This window comes from Myotis myotis, unplaced genomic scaffold (genome assembly GCF_014108235.1).
Source record: "Myotis myotis isolate mMyoMyo1 unplaced genomic scaffold, mMyoMyo1.p scaffold_m19_p_4, whole genome shotgun sequence".
NCBI classification, from domain to species: Eukaryota; Metazoa; Chordata; class Mammalia; order Chiroptera; family Vespertilionidae; genus Myotis; species Myotis myotis.
The window spans coordinates 10,635,382-10,658,208 of NW_023416346.1; the positions used below are offsets into that span (position 1 = coordinate 10,635,382).

General features: G+C 40.3%; 1 protein-coding gene across 1 annotated transcript in view; it reads left to right on the forward strand.

Moving 5' to 3' along the window:
* The window catches only part of FAAH2 (fatty acid amide hydrolase 2), a 47,936-nt gene extending 25,409 nt beyond the window's left edge, over positions 1 to 22,527 (forward strand). The window contains exons 6-11 of the mRNA XM_036304962.1: positions 531 to 666; positions 2,362 to 2,479; positions 6,082 to 6,201; positions 8,334 to 8,445; positions 12,226 to 12,420; positions 22,126 to 22,527. Of these exons, the coding sequence (XP_036160855.1) occupies positions 531 to 666; positions 2,362 to 2,479; positions 6,082 to 6,201; positions 8,334 to 8,445; positions 12,226 to 12,420; positions 22,126 to 22,301 (857 nt within the window). The 3' untranslated portion in view covers positions 22,302 to 22,527. The remainder of the gene's footprint in view (positions 1 to 530; positions 667 to 2,361; positions 2,480 to 6,081; positions 6,202 to 8,333; positions 8,446 to 12,225; positions 12,421 to 22,125) is intronic.
* The last annotated feature ends 300 nt before the right edge of the window (positions 22,528 to 22,827 follow it).

A 22,827-nucleotide genomic window follows, 5' to 3' on the forward strand; every position in this document is an offset into this window, starting at 1 on the left:
TTATTGGTGAAAACTGAAAACTTTTTCTCCAAAGATCAGTAACAAGAAAAATACGTCTGCTCTTGCTGCTTCTGTTAGATATTGTACTGGAAGTTCTACCCCCCACATTTAAGAAAGATTAAACATGATGATGAAATACAACATTCAGGAATCATGTCTTTTTAAATTAAATTTATTGGGGTGACATTCGTTAATAAGTTTATATAGGTTTCAAGTGTATATTTCTATGATGCATGATCTGCATAGTGTATTGTGTGCCCAAAGTCAAATCATCTTCATCACCGTATATTTGGCCCCCTTTCCCTTTCCCTTTCCCTTTTACCGCCTACTGCCGCCAACCCCCATCCCTCTGGCAACCACCATACTGTTGTCTGTGTCTATGAGTTTCCGTTTTGCAACAACATGGATGGACCTTGAGAATATGTCAAACAAAGTAAGTCGGTCAGAAAAAGCTAAGAATCATATGATTCTACTCATATGGGGGACCATGTCTTATTCTGGACAGCTAACCCGAGTGTCCAACCTTTCAGGTGTGGTCTCCAACAATGGCCAGTTCCCTGTGGCTAAGGGAGCCCAGGAGCGGTTTCAGTGCACTGGTCCCATGTGCCGCTACGCTGAAGACCTGGCCCCCATGCTGAGGGTCATGGCAGGACCTGGAATCAAAAAGTATGTTCGCTTCTTTCCTTTATTTTCTCTCCTTCCTGCCCAGGTAATTCCTTCTCCTTTTGCTTATTAGAAACATAGAGGGAAGCTTTTAGTCCTCAACCACAGAATTGGTCTTTTGTTTTTCTGAGAGGGGGGTTTTTGTATGTGTGGATGTCATGCTTCACAAACTGGGAAGATCGTTTGTAAAAATAATTTACTGTGTGAAAATATTACACAAAGAGAGGCCTATTTGGGGATGAAAGCAGGGGGTTATTGTAGTTCATTTGTCAATTTGAATATATAGACATCCCACTTTAAATTAGGCCTTTCTGGTGCTTCTTCTGTTGGTCACCACACATGTTTTCCAAACTTTTATTGGGACATTGATATAGCCTAGAAATCTGCCTATTTCCCTTTATAGCTCTTTATTACACTTTCCACAGCAGCAATAAATAGTCCCACTTTCTACTTTACCAAGAAAATGCAATCTGTGGGACTTTCTTCAATTCCTTACATCAAACTTTCTAGTTCCCCAGACATTAACTTCTCATTTTCCCCTTTAAGTAGATAAAATGTCTTTCTTTTTGCTTTGGTATTAAACACTTTGAGCCATGTTCCGGATCACATGTTCCAGTACTCTCTCAGATCTTTTTTCCATTACTGGTTAACACGTTAAGCGCCCAGCCTGTTTTGTCTTCTGGATGGAAAGTATAGTGTCAGTTGCCACTGACTGGGCGCTTAACGTCTTTAACATGCCTGAACTACATACTGGTTTTCACCTTTCCGCCGCTAAAATTTTTTTGTCAAGTTCTCTGATCTTATAACTGACTATTGACTATTGACTATTGACTATTCCTTCCTTCTTGAAACAATCTCTACCTCAGGATTCTGTGATTCACACTCTTCTGATACAGCTCCTACATCTCTGCCCTTTCCTTTTATCTCATTTGGTGGTTCATCCTTAAAATACTGGTACCCTAGAGCAGCGGTCGCCAGCCAGTGGTCTGCGGGGTCAGAAAGGTTGGCGACCACTGCCCTAGAGGGTCTTGGCTCAATTCATTCTTCTCCCTTTCCCCAGCCTCCCAGGAAGACTCCATTTATACCTGCTACTTCAGTTACCTCCCATACATATAGAGGATTCACAAATATACATCTCCAATTCCTTCTTTTCACCTTAGCTACAGGAGTGTATATTAACCAGCATCCAGGGCATCCCAAGGACTTGAAATTCAGTGTGTCTGAAACTGATTTTCTTTCTCTTTCCAAACCCCACAAAACTGATTTGCTACTTCTCTTCTTCCCCAATTCCAGTGACTGTACCATAATCAACCCAGCCACAAAAGCCTGGTTCCCCATCTCTATTACTCCTATGTCTAAGCAATCTCCAATGAAGATTACCTCATAATTATTTCCCACATCATTACATTTCTATCACCATGGTTATAATTCTTATATAGGCTACAATAATTTCTCACCAGAGCCTTCTGACTTTTTACTCCATCTTCAGTCTTGACCATTCTATGCTATCCTTTCTCATGTGGACAGAGTAATATTCTTAATTGAAAGTATGAATTCTAAAGGCTTATCACTATTTCTGGCACAAAATTCTGGGGGCGGGAGAGAGCCCCACTAAAGCAAATACTCAATTGTTAGGATTGAACTAGTGAGTATATATAAGTAATTTGTTCATACCTGTTTCTTTTTATTCCTCCACAGATTAAAACTGGATGAAAAGGTACATTTAAAGGGCTTGAAATTTTACTGGATGGAACATGATGGTGGCTCATTTTTAATGTCCAAAGTGGACCGAGAACTCATTCAGACTCAGAAAAAGGTGATTATAAATAGAATATCTTTAATGGAATTCATATTTAGGCCAATAGATGCCATCTTCAACCTATTCCTTTACTGTCTACCAGATATTTCTATGTCAGAATACAGAATTAAGATGATCACAGTAGTTGTACTAAGTAATTTTTATAGCTATTTTTTATGTTTTACTTGTTTTTTAATAAAAAGGAACATTTAAAAAATAAAGTATAATACAGCAAAGAAAGAAATTGCTCAGAGGTAACTGCTATTACTATTTTGTCATATCTGTCCAGTTATTCTTAGATGCTTATGTGTAGATGTAACTTTTATATAATTGAGATCACATTGCATATGTAACAATTCTAGTCTGCTTTTTATTCTTTAAATACTTCTGTAATAATGAAACTGATGTGTCATTTTAAAAGCAAAAGCTCATTCGAAGAAGAATAAAAAGAAGAACCCTGTCAAATTTTAAAAATACTTTTTAAAAAACGACAGTAAATAAACATGACACTATTAAAAATAGTACAGATCATTATTTGGAAAACATGTAATTTTATATCTCTAACATCAAGAAAATTCATGTAAAATTCTCACAGTAAGGTTAACAAGTGCCTTAATTAAAGTCATATACTCCCTAAATCAGAATCATCCCGATATACCAGAAACAACTAATAAAAAATGATTTTACAATACCTACCAATTAGTTGAAACATATCTGTGAAACCTAAAGGAAGACAATTATAAACTTGAGTGCTATAAAAGATCACTTTAGCCCTAGCCAGTTTGGCTAGGTGGATAGAGCGTTGGCCTGCAGACTGAAGGATCCCAGGTTCCATATTGCAGGCTTGATCCCCAGTAGAGGGCGTGCAAGAGGCAGCCGATCAGTGATTCTCTCTCATCATTGATGTTTCTATCTCTCCCTCTTCCTTCCTCTCTTAAATCAATAAAAATGTATTTTTAAAAAATAAAAATTAAATTAAAATAAAAAAGATTGCTTTAACATACTAAGACAGACATGTCAGTCCATTCTCTCCTGGCTTGAAAAGTTTCTGTTGAAAAATCCACACATAGCCTATGGGAGTTCCCTTGTATCTAACGTCTCTCTTTGCTTTTGCTGATCTTAAATTTCTTTCTCTTTAACTTTTTTTTCCAACACTTATTTTTATTTTATTTTTTATTTTAATTGTTTTTCAATTCCAGTTGGCATTCAACATTATATCCAACACTGATGTTAAAAAAAAATTAAAAAAAATTGGGGCAGGCAACACTGTGGGTGTTTTTTTAAATCTTCACCCAGGGCTCTATTTATTGATTTAAAAAAAATCTTTATTGTTGAAAGTATTACATATGTCCCTCTTTTTCCCCATTGACCCCTTCTAGCCCATCCCCCTCACTCCCCAGGCCTTCACCATCCTATTGTCTGTGTCCATGGGTTATGCATATATGCATACAAGTTCTTTTGTTGATTTCTTCCCACCCACCCACCCTCCCCCACCCTTCCCTCTGAGATTTAATGGTCTGTTCCATGCTTTTATGTGTCTGAATCTATTTTGTTCATCAGTTTATTTTGTCCATTAGATTCCACATATGAGTGAGATCATGTGACTGACTTATTTCACTTAACATATTACTTTTAACAACTTAATTATAATCCATCTTGGTGTAGCCCTATTTGTGTTCAACCTATTTGGGATCTTTAGGGCTTCATGAGCATGGATGTTCATTTCTTTCCCCAAGATCAGGAATTTTTCTGCCATTATTGCTTTAAATATACTTCCTGTTCCTTTATATTTATCTTCTCATTCTGGAATTCCCACAATATGAAACTTGTTTATTTTCATTGTGCCCCATAATTCCCATTGGCTTTTTTCACACTCCTCTAACTGGGTAATTTCTAATGTTCAGGTCACATGGTCAAGTCTACTTTTGAAACTTTCTATTGAATTTCTTCAGTTCTGTTATTGTATTTTTGAATTTCTGGGTTTTTTTTTTATTGTTGCTGGTTCTTCTTTGAACTTCTCATTTTGTTCATGTATTATTTTCCTAATTTTGTTTACTTGTCTATTTGGCGTTTTCTTGTAGTTCATAAAACTTCCTTAAAAGGATTATTGTGAATTCTTTTTTTAAAAAATCTATTTTATTGACTTTTTACAGAGAGGAAGGGAGAGAGATAGAAAGTTAGAAACATTGATGAGAGAGAAACATCGATCAGCTGCCTCCTGCACATCTCCCACTGGGGATGAGCCCGCAACCCAGGTACATGCCCTTGACCAGAATCGAACCTGGGACCTTTCAGTCCGCAAGCCGATGCTCTATCCACTGAGCCAAACCGGTTTTGGCGATTGTGAATTCTTTGTCTGACAGTTTATTGCTCTCCATTTCTTTAGGTCACTTACTGGAGCTTTCTTTGTTTCCATTGGTGGTGCCACATTTACCTGTTCTCTCAAAACTTGTGGAGATGGGTCTTTTGGGGGCTTGTACATTTTTAAATTCCAGTTCCTCTGTACATATGACTACTTTTGAATGTCTTAATTTCCCAAAATGTCTCTTCCTTACTTCTTCTCAAGCCCTTAGTTGGTTTATATTATTGTTCTGCCTGTAATATCTTATACCCAGACACCCACAGGTCTGCAGTAACCCTGCAACTCTTTTGTGCCATGGCTCCAACCACTGCTTTTGATAGCTTCCAACCAGATATACAAACTATGCCTCTATTCCCATCAGTGCTCCTTCAGGCAAGAGATAAACCAGTGCCCCCAGGCTGCCTCTATCTAACCAGAACTCTGCAAGCAAATGCCACTCTTTTCATTCCATCCCAAGGCAGAAGTTAGTAGTTCGGTGGTTTCTTCCCAGTCTGTCTGCATTGTACCAGGAAAGCGATGGGACAAAAATGAGCAAAGTTACCATGAGATTTCTTAGCCTTGTGAGTGCAGCTTTTATTTTTCAGTCATTTGTTTTATTGCTGAAGTTTCTTAACTGGTTTTCAGGGGCCTCACAGAGCTCCTTTGGTCTTGGTCTGTATGTTGGTGTTTCCATGAAGAAATGAGTGCCTAGCGCAACCAGTGTGGCCTAGCGGTTGGGCATCAATCCAGGAACCAGGAGGTCGCCAGTTCAATTCCTGGTCAGGGCACATGCCTGGGTTCTGGGCTCGATCCCCAGTAGGGGGTGTGCAGGAGGCAGCAGATCAATGATGGTGGTGGTGGTAGTGGTGGTGTTCCTCTCTCTTCAATGTTTCTATCTCTCTCTAAAAACCAACAGCCCTAGCCAGTTTTTCCTCAGTGGATAGGGCATCGACCTGCAGACTGAAGGGTCCTGGGTTCGATTCCGGTCAAGGGCATATGCCCGGGTTGCGGGCTCCATCCCCAGTAGGGAGATGTAGGAGGCAGCTGATCAATGACTCCCTCTCATCATTGATGTTTCTATCTCTCCCTCTCCCTCTCCCTTCTCTGAAATCAATAAAAATATTTTTTAAACTAACTAAATAAAAATCAATAAAAACAGATTTTTTTAAAAAATGAGGGCCCAGCACTTTCTTGTCAGCCATCTTGCTTACACCACTCTCCAGTGACATCTCTTTTTTCCTAAACATGTTTGTCTATTGTTTTATCTTCATTTTCTAAGGTTGTGGATCACCTGGAAAATATACTAGGAGCCTCAGTTCAACATGTTAAACTAAAGCAAATGAAGTATTCTTTTCAGTTATGGGTCACAATGATGTCAGCAAAGGGACCTGATGGGACGGTATGTTCACTACTTTCCTTCTTTTTTAATAAATATTTATTGACCTTCTGTTGTGGGCCATATGTTGTCAATATGGAGGAATGAAATTAATAAGCAAATAGGTGACATAGTTAAATAAAGATTATACAGTTTGATGAGTGCTATACCAGTATAAGCATATATGGTTGTAGGATCAGAGAGGGGGGGGCCTTCTCTTTGTGGAAGTCAGGAAAATCTTCCTGGTGGAGGAATTGCTATTCACCAATATGTGAATAATTTGGAGACCTTAATCAGGTAAAGAAGTGATAAAAGGTATTTCAAGCAGAGATAACATGGACAAGACACAGGGGCGTGGGTTTTATTCCATTATAGCATGTGCTGGGTATCAGAGCATTTAGGCTTCAGTAAGGCATAAAGTGGTTAGGTAACCCCAGGTATCAAGATTCTACTTTGCCTCTCCATCAGAGGTTTTAGAACAACAGTTACCTGCTTTTCTACAATGTAATTTCACCCTCCTGTTATTTGCTAAGTTTGGAAGCTGATGTGGGTACTTGTGAAAGATGCTTTACTTATGATTTCTTCAAGCTTGTTGAGGATATTAAATATGAATTCTTTAAGAGTAATAAGTTGGCCCTAGCCGGTTTGGCTCAGTGGATAGAGCGTCGGCCTGTGGACTGAAGGGTCCCGGGTTCAATTCCAGTCAAGGGCACATGCCTAGGTTGTGGGCTCAGTCCCCAGTAGGGGGCGTGCAGAAGGCAGCCGATCAATGATTCGCTCTCATCATTGATATTTCTATCTCTCTCTCCCTCTTTCTTTCTCTCTGAAATCAATAAAAGTATTTTTAAAAAAATAAAAGAATATTTCTTGTAAAGTTCCTGACATTTAGTAGCCCCACAAATAAGGGAGTACTTTCATGATCCCTTTCTATCTTAAGGAAAATAAATTGTCACTATATTTGTGTTTAAGAGACCAAAAGTTTCTTTTATATAAGCACTTTGGACATCTCTCAGAATAGGAAGTTCGTGTAAATCCACAAGTTTGGATGTTTGGCTCTGACATGTAGATTCATAATCAGAGTATGAACAAAACTAAATCAAAGATCAGTAACAAAAATTGTATTCTGAGTTCATTTGCAGGAGAACTCTCTTATAGCTTGGAGAAGCTTATAACATAGGTGCTAATTGTTAAAATTGGTCCTGAAAAAAAACCCTCAAATAAGACAAAAGAGCGAAAAATCTGGTCTCCCCTCACCTTGAATTATACCTGACTCAGAGCTGCTATTCATAGGCACTCTGCCATGTTGCTCAGTGGTGATTCATCTCTTAAGAACAGGTACATTATATGGTTGGTACTTGAAGCTTTTTCTATGGAAAAAGGATGTGGCCATTTTCTCAACTGTACTTGTTTATGGCCATTTTGCCACTTTATTCAAAGAGGTTTATTGAGTTATTTCCACACCATGTAAATCACTCTTTTAAAGCATACAGTTAAATGATTTTTAAAACATTTGCAGAATTATGCAACCAACACTACAATCAATTTTAGAACATTTTCATCACCACAGAAAGAGACCCATACATATTATCAGTCACCCCCTCCAGTATCCTCACCACTCCTATCCACAGCCTTAAACAAAAACTAATCTACTTTCAGTATCTATAGATTTCCTTACTATAGGAATCTATATATATAAAAGCCTAAGCAACTGTTACTACCATTCGACCAAACAGCTGGTTGACTGGTCGCTATGGTGTACACTGACCACCAGGAGGCAGATGCTCAATGCAGGAGTTGGCTTCTTTCACTTAGCATAAGGTTGTTGTTGTTTTTTTAATTTTATCCATGTGGTGCCTTGTATCAGCACCTTATTTCTTTTTATGTCTGGATAATATTCTATTGAATTAATACATTTTGTTTATCTATTCATCAGCTGATTGCTATATGGCTATAATTCATAGTGCTGCTAGGACCATTCCTATTCATATGTTTGTCTCAACCATACTGTTTTTGAGAGAATACTTGTATTTCCTGTTTTAGCACATCAATATGTTTATTTTCACATTTGCATTTTAATCTTTTACTTTCCCAGGTCTTTTGTTTTTTATTAAATTTGTTGGGGTGACATTGGTTAATAAAGTTTTCTTCACTCTCAGGAACCTATAAAATTTGTGGATCTGCTTAGTGACCATGGGAAGCCTATCAGCCCTCTGTGGGAATTGATGAAATGGTGCCTGGGCCTATCAGCGCACACCATCCCTGCCATTGGTATTTAACTCATCTTTTCTCTGGTTTGCTGTCTTTAGGGGAGGGGAGAATATCTTACCACACCGCAACACTGTGGAAAGCTGAGCTATATCAGTAATGAATTAGTGTCCATCATATGCTGACATCTCATTATGTGCCAACCACTGTCCTGTGCATTTTATACCATTGATTTACAACACATCTATTAAAATTCCCATTTTATAGGCTTAGAAATCTTAATTCATGAAAGTTAGATGGCTACCCAGTTGAGGAGTGCTCTTAAAATGTTTGCCTTACAAACTCAAGTGCCTACGGTGCTTTCTCTGTGTCGTGTATTGTATTTAAATATCTAATTGGAAATTTTGGACAGTATATTTGACTTTAGGAATAGGTCCATTCAGGAATATTTTGGTGAATTAACCTCTCAAAATCTTAATTATTGGTCATGTAGGGTAGGTTCAGTTGAAGCAGCTCACCACAGAAATTAGTGCAGCTCTCCACACAACCCCCACCTGTACACAAATTCATGCACCAGGCCTCTAGTTTTAAATAAATGGAATCATACATTATGTGGTGTTTTGTAACTGGCTTCTTTCACTTAGCATAAGGTTTTTTTTAAACATTTTATCCATGTTGTGCTTTGTATCAGCACCTTGTTTCTTTTTATGGCTGGATAATATTCTATTGAGTTGGTGATTGTTATTGTAAACAAACACTCATTGAATACTTAAGTATCAACTATTAGATTTGTGGCACCTTTTCATGTGTTATCCCTTTAAACATTTAAGAGATGCTGATAGTATAAGTCAATGTTACCTCTTTATAGTGATAAATTAAGGCAAGTAGAAATTAGTTGTTTTATTTCACACTGGGGCCCAATCTTAACTTTTCAAGATACTAGTTTGCTTAACCTTCATTCCATTGTTTACTAGTATGTTATCAGTGATTCATTTTTATCTATAAAATGGAATTAATAAAAGCATGTATTACCTGTGTGATTGAGGGGATTAAATAATAGGTACTTCCTAGCACTGTTATGCTAGTTAAATGGGATTATGCATCTGAAGCATGTGAAATACAACCTAATCATGCACATACTGGTAATTTCAAGTTTATAAAGATGAAACCACAAGTCTTGGAACATCTTAAAGACTCAATAAATAGAAGCTATTTTTATTTTATTTTTAATTGTTTTTCTTGGTTAATCCTCACCCAAGGATATTTTTCCTATTGATTTTTAGAGAGAGTAGAAGGGAGGAAAAGGGGGAGAGAGAGAGAGAGAGAGAGAGAGAGAGAGAGAGAGAGAGAGAGAGAGAGAGAAACGTTTATGTGAATGAGACACATCCATTGGTTGCGTCCTACACACACCCCGACCAGGGCCAGGGCCCGGGAACGAACCTGCAACCCAGGTACGTGCCCTTGCCCAGGAATTGAATCCGAAACCCTTTGGTTCACAGGCTGATTCTCTTATCACTGAGCCACACCGGCCAGGGCTATTTTTAATTTTGTTATTATTACATAGCTCTACCAATGAGGTCTCTATCATCAGAAATTGCTCTGTTGTTGGAAAAAGACACTGGCCCTAATATTCTGATATCATCAGGAAAATCATTTAAGGACAATGAAAACTCAAAGCACTCACTTGCCATGTATTTGTCAGTTACTTTTCTTCAAAAGAATCTTGACAGTATTCTAGTCACTGGTGTCCTCTTTGTTGTGCATAGCCATAAAATTTGAAAGACAGTGGTATACTGATATGAAGTGTTTAAGGAACTCTTGTGTTGTCTTATGCCATTTCATGCCAAAGAAATCACATTTTATCATCCTAGGTATTGTCAGGGGCTTAGCTGAGCTGTTCTGTGTTGAAAGAGCCAATTACAGCAACAAGACAAAATAAAAGTAACAGTGAAGCCTTTAGTGGCAGTGATAGTAGAAGCAGGAGACTATAACTGGAGAAAACAACTCCCCCCTTTTCCATTTCCCCTATGAAAATTCGCGCCAGTCAAGGGTCAAATGGATCAGCACAAGTGCGGAGATTTTCTCAGTGTTAAAGGAGCCTGAAATAAAGGCTCCAGCAGTTTTACAGACCCTGAGGTCAGGAATAGGATAAGGGAGAGAGATTAGGAGTGGAAAAGTCCTGAGTAGTAATCAGAGTAGGGAAAAGTGTCTTCAAGGTTTCCTCTACTTTTCCCATAAAGATACCTGAAGAAGACCTCTGCCAAAGGCCTCAGCTAAAGATATTTAGGTGCCTTGGCTGAGAATGCAAATATGTACAAGAACATCACAGGCTAGATAGGCCCAAGTCCTTGCCTGCAATACCCTATAGATGTTTCAATGCGCTGTCTGTGCGCCATATCTGGTTTGGAGAGGGCAGCTTGCCAGATAAGCCTTTTATAATTGCTGATGGCTACCCTTGAAAAATCCCACAGGGATTTTAGCCACAAGCTAGACGCTTCAGATAAAAATATTCCAAACCATATCAAAGAATTCATTCATAAAGATGTACATTGCAGCATGTTTTATAATATCAAAAAATGAGAAGGATTCTAAATGTTTAACAACAGAGGAATAGGTAGTGAATTATGATTCAGAGATAGGATACAATTGTATGCAGGCACTTAAGACCAATTTATGAAGCTATGTTGATAACACGCATTTATGTATGTTAAAATGGTGAGTAGAATATGTGGAAAATTGTACGTACAGTTATATAGGAAAGTACATGAACTAAGTGTACTAACATATTTAGTCATTTTCCATGAGCCCTGGATATTTTTGGTGAGTTGTTTAGTCTACTTTAATCTTTTGAATTTTTCTTATTTTCTACTAGAGGCCCAGTGCACAAAATTTGTGCATTGGTAGGGCCCCTAGCGGCTGCCTGATGCCAGCCAGGGCCTCCCTCCCTTCCCCCGGCCGGCCCCATCCCCTGGTCAAACTCCTGGATGAACTCCCGGTCAAGGGGACAATTTGCATACTATGCTTTTATTATATAGGATTGAAAAAAATAAACTTATTTTTTAAATAAGTAAACTATTTTAAAATACGTAAATATTAATCTAAAATACTAAATATGTATTAATCATTTATGACATATACTTAAAAATATGTATGTATTAATGATTTTTTCATAAAATATAATTTAAATCCTGAAGATACATTAAATAGAATCCTCTAGAAATATATTTCCATTATAAAGTTTTCTAAGAATTACATGCATGAAGATGTTTATTGCAGCATTTAAATTTCAGAAAAAGTTTATATGCCCAACAATCATGGGCTAGTTAAAGAAAAGCCTATTATACATTCCTACAATTAAAATATTACACAGTAATACAAATCCTTATGATACAGCATTCTGTGGGAGAAGCTAGGAAGTCGATATATAGCATTACCAAAAAAAGACCAGGAGTTGACATTCAATGATCAACAATGTTCATGTATGGGTAGCCAGGTTATAAGGTTTCTTTTTCATCACTTTTTAACTTTCTCAATGTTATAGAATAAGAAAAGATAAAGTAGCCTGGTCCGCGTGGCTCAGTGGTTGAACACTGGCCTATGAATCAGGAGGTCATGGTTCGATTCTCAGTCAGGGCACATGCCCGGGTTGCAGGCTCAATCCCCAGTAGAAGGCATGTAGGAGGCAGCCAAACAATGACTCTCATCTTGACGTTTCTATCTCTCTCTCTTCCCCTCTCTTCTTCTCTGAAATCAGTAAAAATATACTTTAAAAAAAGAAAAGATAACACTAGGATTTAAAATGAAGTTTCATACCTTCACTTGTTATATGTTACCATTCTGTAGGACTGGCCTTGTTGGAAGGAAAGATCAAATACAGCCCTGAGAAATACAAGAAGTTTAAGGCAATGGAAGAAAGCCTGTATAAAGAATTGCTGGAGATGCTGGGTGATGATGGTATCTTCTTATATCCTTCGCATCCCACAGTGGCTCCCAAGCATCATGTTCCTCTGACAAGACCTTTCAACTTCGCTTACACAGGTACCTAGTATTCCTTATACTCTTTAATCTTAAAGAAACAGAGATATTTTCCAAGAAAAGTGTTCTCTCCTTTTGCTGTCCAAAAATGATGTGTAATTAAAAACAAATGGCAACCCTAGCCGGTTTGGCTCAGTGGATAGTGTCGGCCTGGGACTGAAGGGTCCCAGGTTTGATTCTGGTCAAGGGCACATGCCTGGATTGCAGGCTCCATCCCCAGTAGGGGGCGTACAGGCGGCAGCCGATCAATGATTCTTTCTCATTGATGTTTCTATCTCTCTCTCCTGCTCCCTTCCTCTCTGAAATCAATAAAAATACTTTTAAAATTAAAAAAAAAACAATGGCAGAAAACAGTTGCTATTGTCACATGTGGAAGATGATTTGCTAATATCTGCATTCTCCCTAAGAAAACCCTGCAAGTGAGTATGAGTATCACGTTTTACAGCCCTGGGCTTCAGGGAGGTTCAATGACTTGTCTCCAGTAACACAGCATGAATTGACTCAATCCAAAGGCTGCCATGGCTATTTTGTTGCATAATATGCCAAGTCAGCTGTTTTACCAGGATATGTGGCTTCCCAGAAAATACAAATACAAAATATAATTCTCCAAGATGATCATCTATTTGCCTAGCTATGATCACTTCTGAGCTTGAATCATTCTAGTATTCACCCATTTGTTTCAGTTTCAACTGGTTTGGGAGCTGTGTTTGGACCGTGGTTATATGAGGTCTAGAGGCCCCTGGAAATGTACCAGGTCGGTTTCTATGGTTCCTATAAGGTCTCTTCCAGAGAACCACACTATATACTTTCCTACTGTAAAAACCTATGGTCCACTTTAACTTGGAATTTGAAGCTTGGTTTATTTGAGTACAAATACTTGACTCTACTAGTTTTTACCTGTGTTTGCTGGTGCAAGACACCGAATGTTTCTGAATCTATTCCTTCTCTAGGAATTCAGAGTAATCTGTACCTTGCATTGTTGCTGTCAAAAGTAAATTAAATAGTGCATGTAAAGTGCTTGGCATAAGGGTTGTGGAGGATGTGGGGGAGAGGGTATCAAATGACAGTTTGTATCATCCTTCATTGACTCCTCTTTACACTAATTCTTGGCTTTGGTCACTCATTTCCAATTCCTTGAATCTTTGAAACAAGTTTCTGCCTAAGATTTTATCACCTAGCTACTCAAGTTCTAAAGACAGGAAACATAATTGTCTATAGCAGGGGTGGGGAACATCCGGCCCGTGGGCCATGAAAGGCCTGCAAAATCATTTGGTCTGGCCCTGCCAAGGCATTAGGGGTGAATTACTCAAATGTTTGGCCAAATATAGCAGATTGATTTTTAAGTTGATAATTTTGTATGGACCTCGAAAAATGTTATAAATATCCAAATGGCCCTCTCTGGTTTGGCTCAGTGGATAGAGCGTCAGCCTGCGGACTGAAGGGTCCCAGTTTCAAATCCTGTCAAGGGCACATGCGAGGGTTGCAGGCTTGATCCCCAGTAGGGGGCATGCAGGAGGCAGCCAATCATTGATTCCCTCTCATCATTGATGTCTCTATCTCTTTCTTCCTTTTACTTTCTCTCTGAAATCAATAAAAATATATTTAAAAAATAAGTAAATATCCAAATGGCCCTTGGTAGAAAAAAGGTTCCCTACCCCTATTCTATAGGTGAGAAAATTACCAGTTACAACTTTTTTGGTTTGGTTTTGTTCTGCTTTTGTTTAATTTATTTTTATAAACATTTATGTTATTTACTAACTTTCTCACTGATTATTACACCGGAGATTAGTCTAGTATGATGTTCCCTGAGATTAAAAAGAGCACCTCAGCCTGAATTTTAGCCCAAGACCAACTCATTTTTGAAAACCTGGTTCATATCTCAACGCTGACCACTCCCATACTCAGCCCACAGTGAAAGATCCATCTTTTGAGATTCTCTACCACTTTTTACCGAAATCACTATTTTGTTGGTTTCTGAGAATATTTCTTCTTGTTTTATTAAAGATCTCTTCATGTTTGTGTCTTAACTCTGTCTAGATTGCATTCCTTGAGGAAAGCAGTTATTTTGCAAGGCTTTGTTTTATTTTTTTTAAGTTTGTGGTTTCTGGGAGATATTCAGATGCAGATGCCAAATAGGAATTTGGTTATATAGGCATGAAATGTGGGTCAGGAAATATAGATGTGAGGTCATCTGCTCATAGGTGATCATAGCTGAAATTATGACAATGGCTGAGATTCTCAGATAGATGTGTAATAACAAAAGAACAGAAAAGGACAGACTGAGGCCACCCATATATCCCTCTCTCTGATGTTTACTCCTCCCAACAGCCTCAATAGGCAGGAGTCCCAGAAACCTCCCACTCTTGAATATGCAAATGGCCTTGCCTATTTAATCTCGTTGGCCTCCCTATCGACACAGACAGCTCAGGAGAGTGGCGCTGCAGAGTTTATTTATCCCAGTCTGTTAGACTTGTGTGCATTCATGATGTTACAGATGTTAGAGAAACAATACATCCCACGGGGCCTTACAGAAGCAGATAGCAAATCCCACTTGCTTACCCAAACACTTGCACCCAGCCCTTCTGGCAAAATTCCCAAGAAGAAAATAAGGGGATGTGGGAGGAGTGTGTTTTATTGGTGAGGCACAGCAGCAGCCAGCTGTCTCCCTAATGATTATTTGTATTCATACAGAAATCTGTTCAACGAAGGAATTTGAGCTCAGAAGGAACTCCTCCTTGATAATATACATCACAGCCCCACATGGTGTTTCCATAACTTACTATATCTCTGCCCTGGGACTGTTTGAAGCACAACATGTAATTCAAAGCTTCCAAGAATAAATGAAAGTTGAATCCTGTTCTATAGTTAAGGACACTGTGTCATAGAGACCTGCTTGGTGACTCCCAAAGATCAATTCTCACACCAGAAATTACACTCCTGCTTCCTATTTTTTAAAAAGATGTTTTTTATTGATTTCAGAGAGAGGAAGGGGGAGGGTGAGAAGGATAGAAACATCAATGATGAGAGAGAATCATTGACCAGCTGCCTCCTGCACACCCCCTACTGGGGATCAAGTCAGCAACCCGGGCATGTGCCCTGACTGAGAATCTAACCGTGACCTCTGGATTCATTGGCTGACCACTGAGCCACACCAGCCCAGCTTCTGCTTTTTTTTATTCCAGAACTCTACCGAGCTTAACAATAGTTTCCTAAAGAACTTAATCTACCTTCTAAAGGCTTCATCAGTCTCAGCTCATGAGCCGATACAGCACCTTCAAGGGTTATTAGTAAGCTGAAACCAAGTGAAGGGTGATTTTGTACAAAATTAGCCTCAAACTATTCTGTCTATAAATTTCTCTGCAACTTTTATACCCTATCCATTGTACCGGTATACTGAAGGCCAAGGTTATACATTAGAAATCATCTATATCTTGTTTAAATTCCTTTCTACAATTTGCTTATGGAGTGTTAATTCCGTTCTCCTTGGACACACACCCCAGGAATGTGAAATTCACCATCGCCTAGAACAGTGCATTTAATTTTTATGCAGAATAAAAAAGCTTTTTGGAGGGATTTCCTCAGATTGACATTAGCCACAATTGAGAACTTTTTCCTGTAGTTCAAGCCTAAGCACATTTACAGAGTTCCCATTGTGAACCAGGTGATATGCCCGGTAATATGGATACAAGATCTGTGATAGATAATAGTGCCATTTATCGAGTATCAAGTACCTATTATGTGCCAGATACTATGAGCTAGAAATGCTTTACATTATTCACTTAAGGCTCCCAGAAATCCTTCATAGCAGGTACAGTTATCCTTGTAAAAAATATGAAAAAACAGCCCTGCCAGTGTGGCTCAGTGGATTGAACATCGACTCATGCACCAAGAGGTCACTGGTTCAATTCCTGGTTCAGGTCTCATGCCCAGGTTTCGGACTCAATCCCCAGTAGGAGATGTGGAGGAGGCAGCTAATTGATGTTTCTCTCTCTCTCCCCCTCTCCCTTCCTCTCGCTGTAAAATCAATAAAAACGTATTTTCAAAAAAGTGAAGAAACAGTGACTTAAGGGGTCAGAGTCAGGGCTGGGATCCAACTGCATTTCATCCGACTTCAAAGCCAGTGTGGTTTCCACTATATGCTTGGTTCAATACTACTTAGCATTATTTTGCTTTCATTTCCTTCACTGAAGCTGAAAACTTACTAGGCTTGGGCAACCTTCTGTCAACAACATAGAATTGTAAGATGCCATATAGCTTAGGATTTCAGCCGTGTTTTTATTTTTCCTATAAAGCAATATTCTTCTCAGTTGCTACTCAGGCAGCTATGATATTTTTATCTCTAGCTGATGCTTATAAGATGGATAAATTCACTAGGATATTTAGTTTCTGCACCTTGTTTTTTTATGGCAAAGATGAGGATGCTACATGTACTTTGCAGGTTTGTTGGAAGGATTAAATGTGAAAATGTATATAAAGTGCCTTACAGGTATTAATAATAGTGATAATAATATTATTTATTGAAGCATATGTTTGTTTACTTTAATATAGTAATTTTAATATATGTTTTACTTTATAACAATTGCTACATATGTATGTATATGTATATATGTATATATATGTGTATATATGTATATATATGTATACATACTGGTATAAGGATATATATACATCTGCTGGTATATGTGTATATGTATATATTTACGTGTGTGTGTGTGTGTGTGTATATATATATATATATATATATATATATATATCATGAGTATAATTAGAGTACAAACATAAGTCCCTTTATTTATGTTCAATTGATTTTTACACAGGTTCAAAGACAATTTCATGGGGAAATAACAGGCTTTTCTTTTTTAAAATATATTTTTACTAGAGGCCCGATGCACTAAATTCATGCAAGAGTAGGCCATCCTTCCTCCGGCTGCTGGCACCAGCTTCCCTCTGGCACCCGGGACCCAGGCTTCCCTCTGGCCACCAGCAGGCACCTGGGATCTGGCTTCCCTCTGGCTGCCAGCAGGCACCCGGGACCCAGGTTTCCCTTGCAGCCCCGGCTTTGTCTAGAAGGATGTCCAATCTAATTAGCATATTATGCTTTTATTATTATAGACTAGAGGCCTGGTGCATGAAAATTCATGCACGAGGATGGGCGGGGGGCGGGGGGGTGTTCCCTCAGCCCAGCCTCCATGCTGTCCAATCAGGGACCCCTTGGGGGATGTCTGACTGCCAGTTTAGGCCCAATCCCAGGAATCAGGCCTAAACTGGCAGTCAGACATCCCTCTCATAATCCTGGACCCCTGGCTCCTAACCACTCACCTGCCTGCTGGCCTGATTGCCCCTAACTGCCCCCCCCCAACCTGGTCACCCCTAGCTGGCCCTCACTGCTGGCCCTGGTCTCCCCTCACTGCCCCCCCCCCCTGGCCTGGTCACCCCTAACTGCCCCCTTCTGCCAGCTTGGTTTCCCCCAACTTCCCCCCCTGCCAACCTGATCTCACCCCCCAGCTGCCCTCCCCTGCCAGCCTTATTGCCCCTTACCCCCTGCAAGCCTGATCTCACCCCCAACTGCCCTCCCCTGCCAGCCTGATCACCCCTAACTGCCTCTACCTTGGCCCCCACCACCATGGCTTTGTTTGGAAGGAAGTGACATCTGGAAGATGGCCAGTTGCGTCTAATTAGCATATTACCCTTTTATTAGTATAGATAGACTATATAGGATACGATTGCTTAAATTGTGGGGAAAATTATTCAGCAGGTGGAGGTACACTTTGCAGACAAAAATTCATAATCCCTATATCTGGACTAATAGCCAGCCATATACACTATACTGCCAAACCGGTTATTAAAAAATTGAACTGCTTTCTTACACCTTACACCAAACAGCTGTTTCCCTTAAAACCCCTCCTCAGGCCCCACCTTAGGTTCTGCCTTCGCAGTTCACCCAGATTAGGTTCCGATTGGTCCGTTTTTATGCCAGTCAGTGTCAAAAGCTCCACCTCCTAGGCAGCCATTGGCTCCTCGCAGTTCACCCAGATTTGGTTCTGATTGGTCAGTTTTTATGCCAGTGTCAAAAGCTCCACCTCCTAGGCAGCCATTGGCTCTTCTGGGAAATCCAGAAAGGCCCTGCTGACAGCTGTCTCTCTCTCTGGGCCTATCCGCAGTCTCCATAGCAGCTGCTGATCAGGATGTGCCTCTCTCTCCGGGCCTCTCTCTGGGCCTGATCCGCAGTGGTGAGGTCATTAGGCCTCTGGCCGGAGGCTAACGACCTCACTGTGCCTGCCTCGCCCCACCCGCCAGCCTGCCGCCAGCCTTGTGGGCCTTGGGGGAGGGACCAAGAGGTGCTCCATGCACTCCCTGGTGACCGGTCATCCATTTTGTCGTTTAGGTAGTAACGGCCGTAGGCTATTGTTAGTATAGATTGATTTCAGAGAGGAAGGGAGAGGGAGAGAGAGAATCATTGATCAGCTGCCTCTTCCTGGGATTGAGACTGCAACCCAGGCATGTGCCCTGATCAGGAATTGACCCATGACCTCCTGCTCAACCACTGAGCTATGCTGCCCGGCATAACATGCTTTTCAATAGATAGTGGTGCAATTATTGCATGTCTACATGCAAAAGAATTAAATCATACCCCTATCATATACCATTTACCAACCTAAATATAGCAGACCTAAATGTAAAAACTAAAACTACAATAAATTTTGAAGAAAACATAAGAGTAAGTCTTTGTGAACCCTGGGTTTGACAAAGATTTCTTAGATTCAGCACCAAAAATACTGGCAATACAAGAAAAAAATAATAAACTGAATTTCAACAAAATTAAACATTTTTTCTTTATAAAACACCTTTAAGAAAGTAAAAAAAAATCATAGACTGGGAGAAATTATTTACAAATTATGCATCCATATATTCCAAGTACCTGAACTCTTGAAACTCAGTAATAAGACTAAAACTCAATTTAAATATGGACAATGGATTTTAATAGGTATGGTTACAAAGAAGATATTCAAATGGCCAATAAGTGCATGAAAAGATGCTCAATATCATTAGTCATTATGGAAATGCATCTTTACGTAAAACCACAGTGAGATATCTATATACCCACTAGAATCAAAAATAATTGTTAACAAAGATGTGGAGGAATTGGATCCCTCATACATTGCTGGTGAATATATTGCAAAAATGGTGCAGCTTTTTTGGAAAACATTAGGGCATTTTCATTATAAAGTTGAAAGTTAATGTATCATATGACCCAACAATTTCACTGCTATATAAATACTCAAGAAAAATGAAAACATATCTCCTTACAAAGACTTGTCCATGAGTGCTTATCCTAATATATAAAAACCCTGGGTCATAATGACCAGTAACAACCGAGGCTCCACCAACGGAAATCAGTCCTGCAGTCAGCAGCGCTGACTGCTTCCTCTTCAGGCGTGGTACCCCAGCACTGACTGCTGAGGGGGCTGCGAATCAGGGCCAGAGAGAGGCCTGAAGAGAGAAGCAGGGTCCTGATCCCTTGCCTCTGTGGCAGCTTTTGATCATCACTTGCCTCTCTCTTTCTCTCCCAGTCTGGCCAGCAGCCTTGCCTCCATTTCTCTCCAGGCCTCCACCAAGGCTGCTGATGAGCCCTGCCTTTCTGATTAGGCCCCGTTGATAGGCCCAGAGATGCTGACTGGCATAGAAACTGACCAATCAGAACCAAATCTGGGTCAACTGTGAGGAGCCAGTGGCTGCCTAGGAGGTGGAGCGTTTGACGCTGACTGGCATAAAAACCGACCAATCAGAACCAAATTGGCCAGCAGAGGAGGGCAGTTGGGGGCGAGATCAGGCCAGCAGGGGAGGGCAGTTAGGGGCGATCAGGTAGGCAGGCAGAGGAGTTAGGGGCAATCAGGCAGGCAGGCAGGGGAGCGGTTAAGAACCAGCGGTCCCAGATTGCGAGAGGGATGTCTGATTGGAGAGAGAGGGTGCAGGCTGGGCTGAGGGACACCCCCCCCCCATGCACGAATTTCATGCACCGGGCCACTAGTTTATAATAATAAAAGTGTAATAGGCAAATCGACCAAACGACCAAACAGCAGAATGACTGGACGACCTTCCAGATGACCATGCTATGACATGCACTGGTGCCAGGCCAGCCAAGGCAGGTGCGATGCAATTGGTCTGGGGGCCCTGCCATTGCCCCACAATTGCCCTGCAGAGGGAGGCCCCAGCCACTGGCCAGCAGGGAAATCGATGGGAGGGGGTGCTCCATGATCACCCCAAAGAGGGAAGCCTAGGCCACCCTCTGCGCAGTGATTGATCACGGAGCCCTGGCTAGGTGGGCAGGGCCTCCCTCTGGTGGGCAATCAATTGTGGATCCCCGTGATGGATCACCCCAAAGAGGGAGGCCCAGGCTACCAGGCCGGCAGCGCTGCGGTGGGTGGGCAGGGCCTTCCTCTGCAGAGCCCAGCAATTCATTACCCCACAGATGGCCAACAGCCACAGACAGAAGTCCAGGCCAGCCAAGTGATTGTACCCCACACCCGTTTCCCACAGAGAGAGGCGACCAGTGGCAGGGGAGCGGGGCAGCGCTGCACAGATGGCAAACAGTGGCAGCGGCAGGGGCGGGGCCAACTGCCAGCAGCCGGGGGAAGGAAAGCCCAGATAGGCCCTGATCGCCCACCTGGCCTAGGGACTCTACCTGAGGGGTCCCAGATTGCAGGAGGGCACAGGCCGGGCTGAGGTACCCTCCCACCCCATGCACGAATTTTGTGCACCAGGCCTCTAGTTGCAACATAACAATAGCCAAAAGGTATTAATTAACCCAGTTGTCCATCAGCTGGTGAATGTACAGTATAATCAAAATTTTATGTATCTATTCAACAGACACACTATTTGGCAATGAAGAAGAACCACTTGGATGAACCTTGAAAACATTATGCTAAGTTAAAGAAGGCCAGACACAAAAAGACTACATATCATATGATTCCATTTCTAGTAAATGTCCAGAGTAATTAATCTATAGAGATAAAAAATATAGATTAGTGGTTTCTAGAGGCTCAGGGAAAAGGGGAATGGAGAGCAACTTATTTTATATAGTTTCTTTTCAGGGTGATGAAAATATTCTAAACATAGAATGTGGGGATGGCTACACAATTCCGTAAATTTATTATCATTAATTTGTACATTTAAAACAGGAAATCTTATTTTATGTTAGTTATACTACTATAATGCTCTATAAAAACATGAATGAAGTAAATAATTACAATTTACAAATCTAGACTACCACAAAATTATATTCCAAATTTGTATAAATGAAAATTCATAATGCAATAAGATATTGCCCCATATTAGCATTTCCTCTAATTTTTCTGAAGATGCTACAAAGGGTAAGTTAGGAGTAGCATACCAGAAAACACCTCTAGCTCTCATCTGCATTTTCTGTATTCAGATCCTGATTTGAGCTTTTAGTAGCCCAGTAACTGTAGATGTTACTTAACTTCTCTGTTCTTCGGTTATTTTATCTGTAAAATATGAATAATTAATAGTTTCTGTCTCTTGGGTTTTGTTATGATAATTCAAATGTTTCATTCACATCAAGTCCCTAGATGAGTCCAGCAGATAGGAAACTCTTAACTATTATCATCACTGTACAATTGAGGGGAGAAAATAAGTTTTCAAGAACAGGTCTTAATTTCTCACATTATCCATGTTTGTTTCGCTCAGGTATCTTCAGTGCCCTGGGTTTGCCTGTGACCCAGTGCCCATTGGGTCTGAATGCCAGAGGACTTCCTCTAGGAATCCAGGTCGTGGCTGGACCCTTTAATGATCACCTGACCCTGGCTGTGGCCCAGTACTTGGAGAAAAGTTTTGGAGGCTGGGTCTGTCCTGGAAAGCTGTAGAGTGATCTTACCGTGTGTGAGTGTGTTGGGTGAGATCAAGCACCAACATGCAAGTTAAGAAGAAACAACTGCAGAATAATCACTTGTTCAGTTATTCTTCCCACTGTTCTTTCTTTCGCCAAGTGTTAACTTTAATGAAATGCTAATATTTGGTTCCTGCCCTCAGTTACCTGAGAAGATGGGCAAGTAAGTGAATATGTGCAATAAAGTATTCTATATGCTGTGATGGTGTCTGTTTTATATACAATAGGGAGATCACAGAACGGAATATTCAGTTTCAATTAGGGAATCATAAGCAACTTCATAGAGAAGATGATGCTTAAACTAAGAATTGGAAGACAATTATGTGTTTGCCCGGCAGGCCATGAAGTAAGGTAATTCCAGTTAAGAACTATAGTGACAAAAACAAGGCATGAGAACTACGTAATGAATTCTTGTAAGTGTAGGAGCTGGAGAGGAGTATGGAGGCGGATGAGAATGCAGCAAGAAAAGTTTCTCCAATATCATCAAAAAAGTATATGTCATA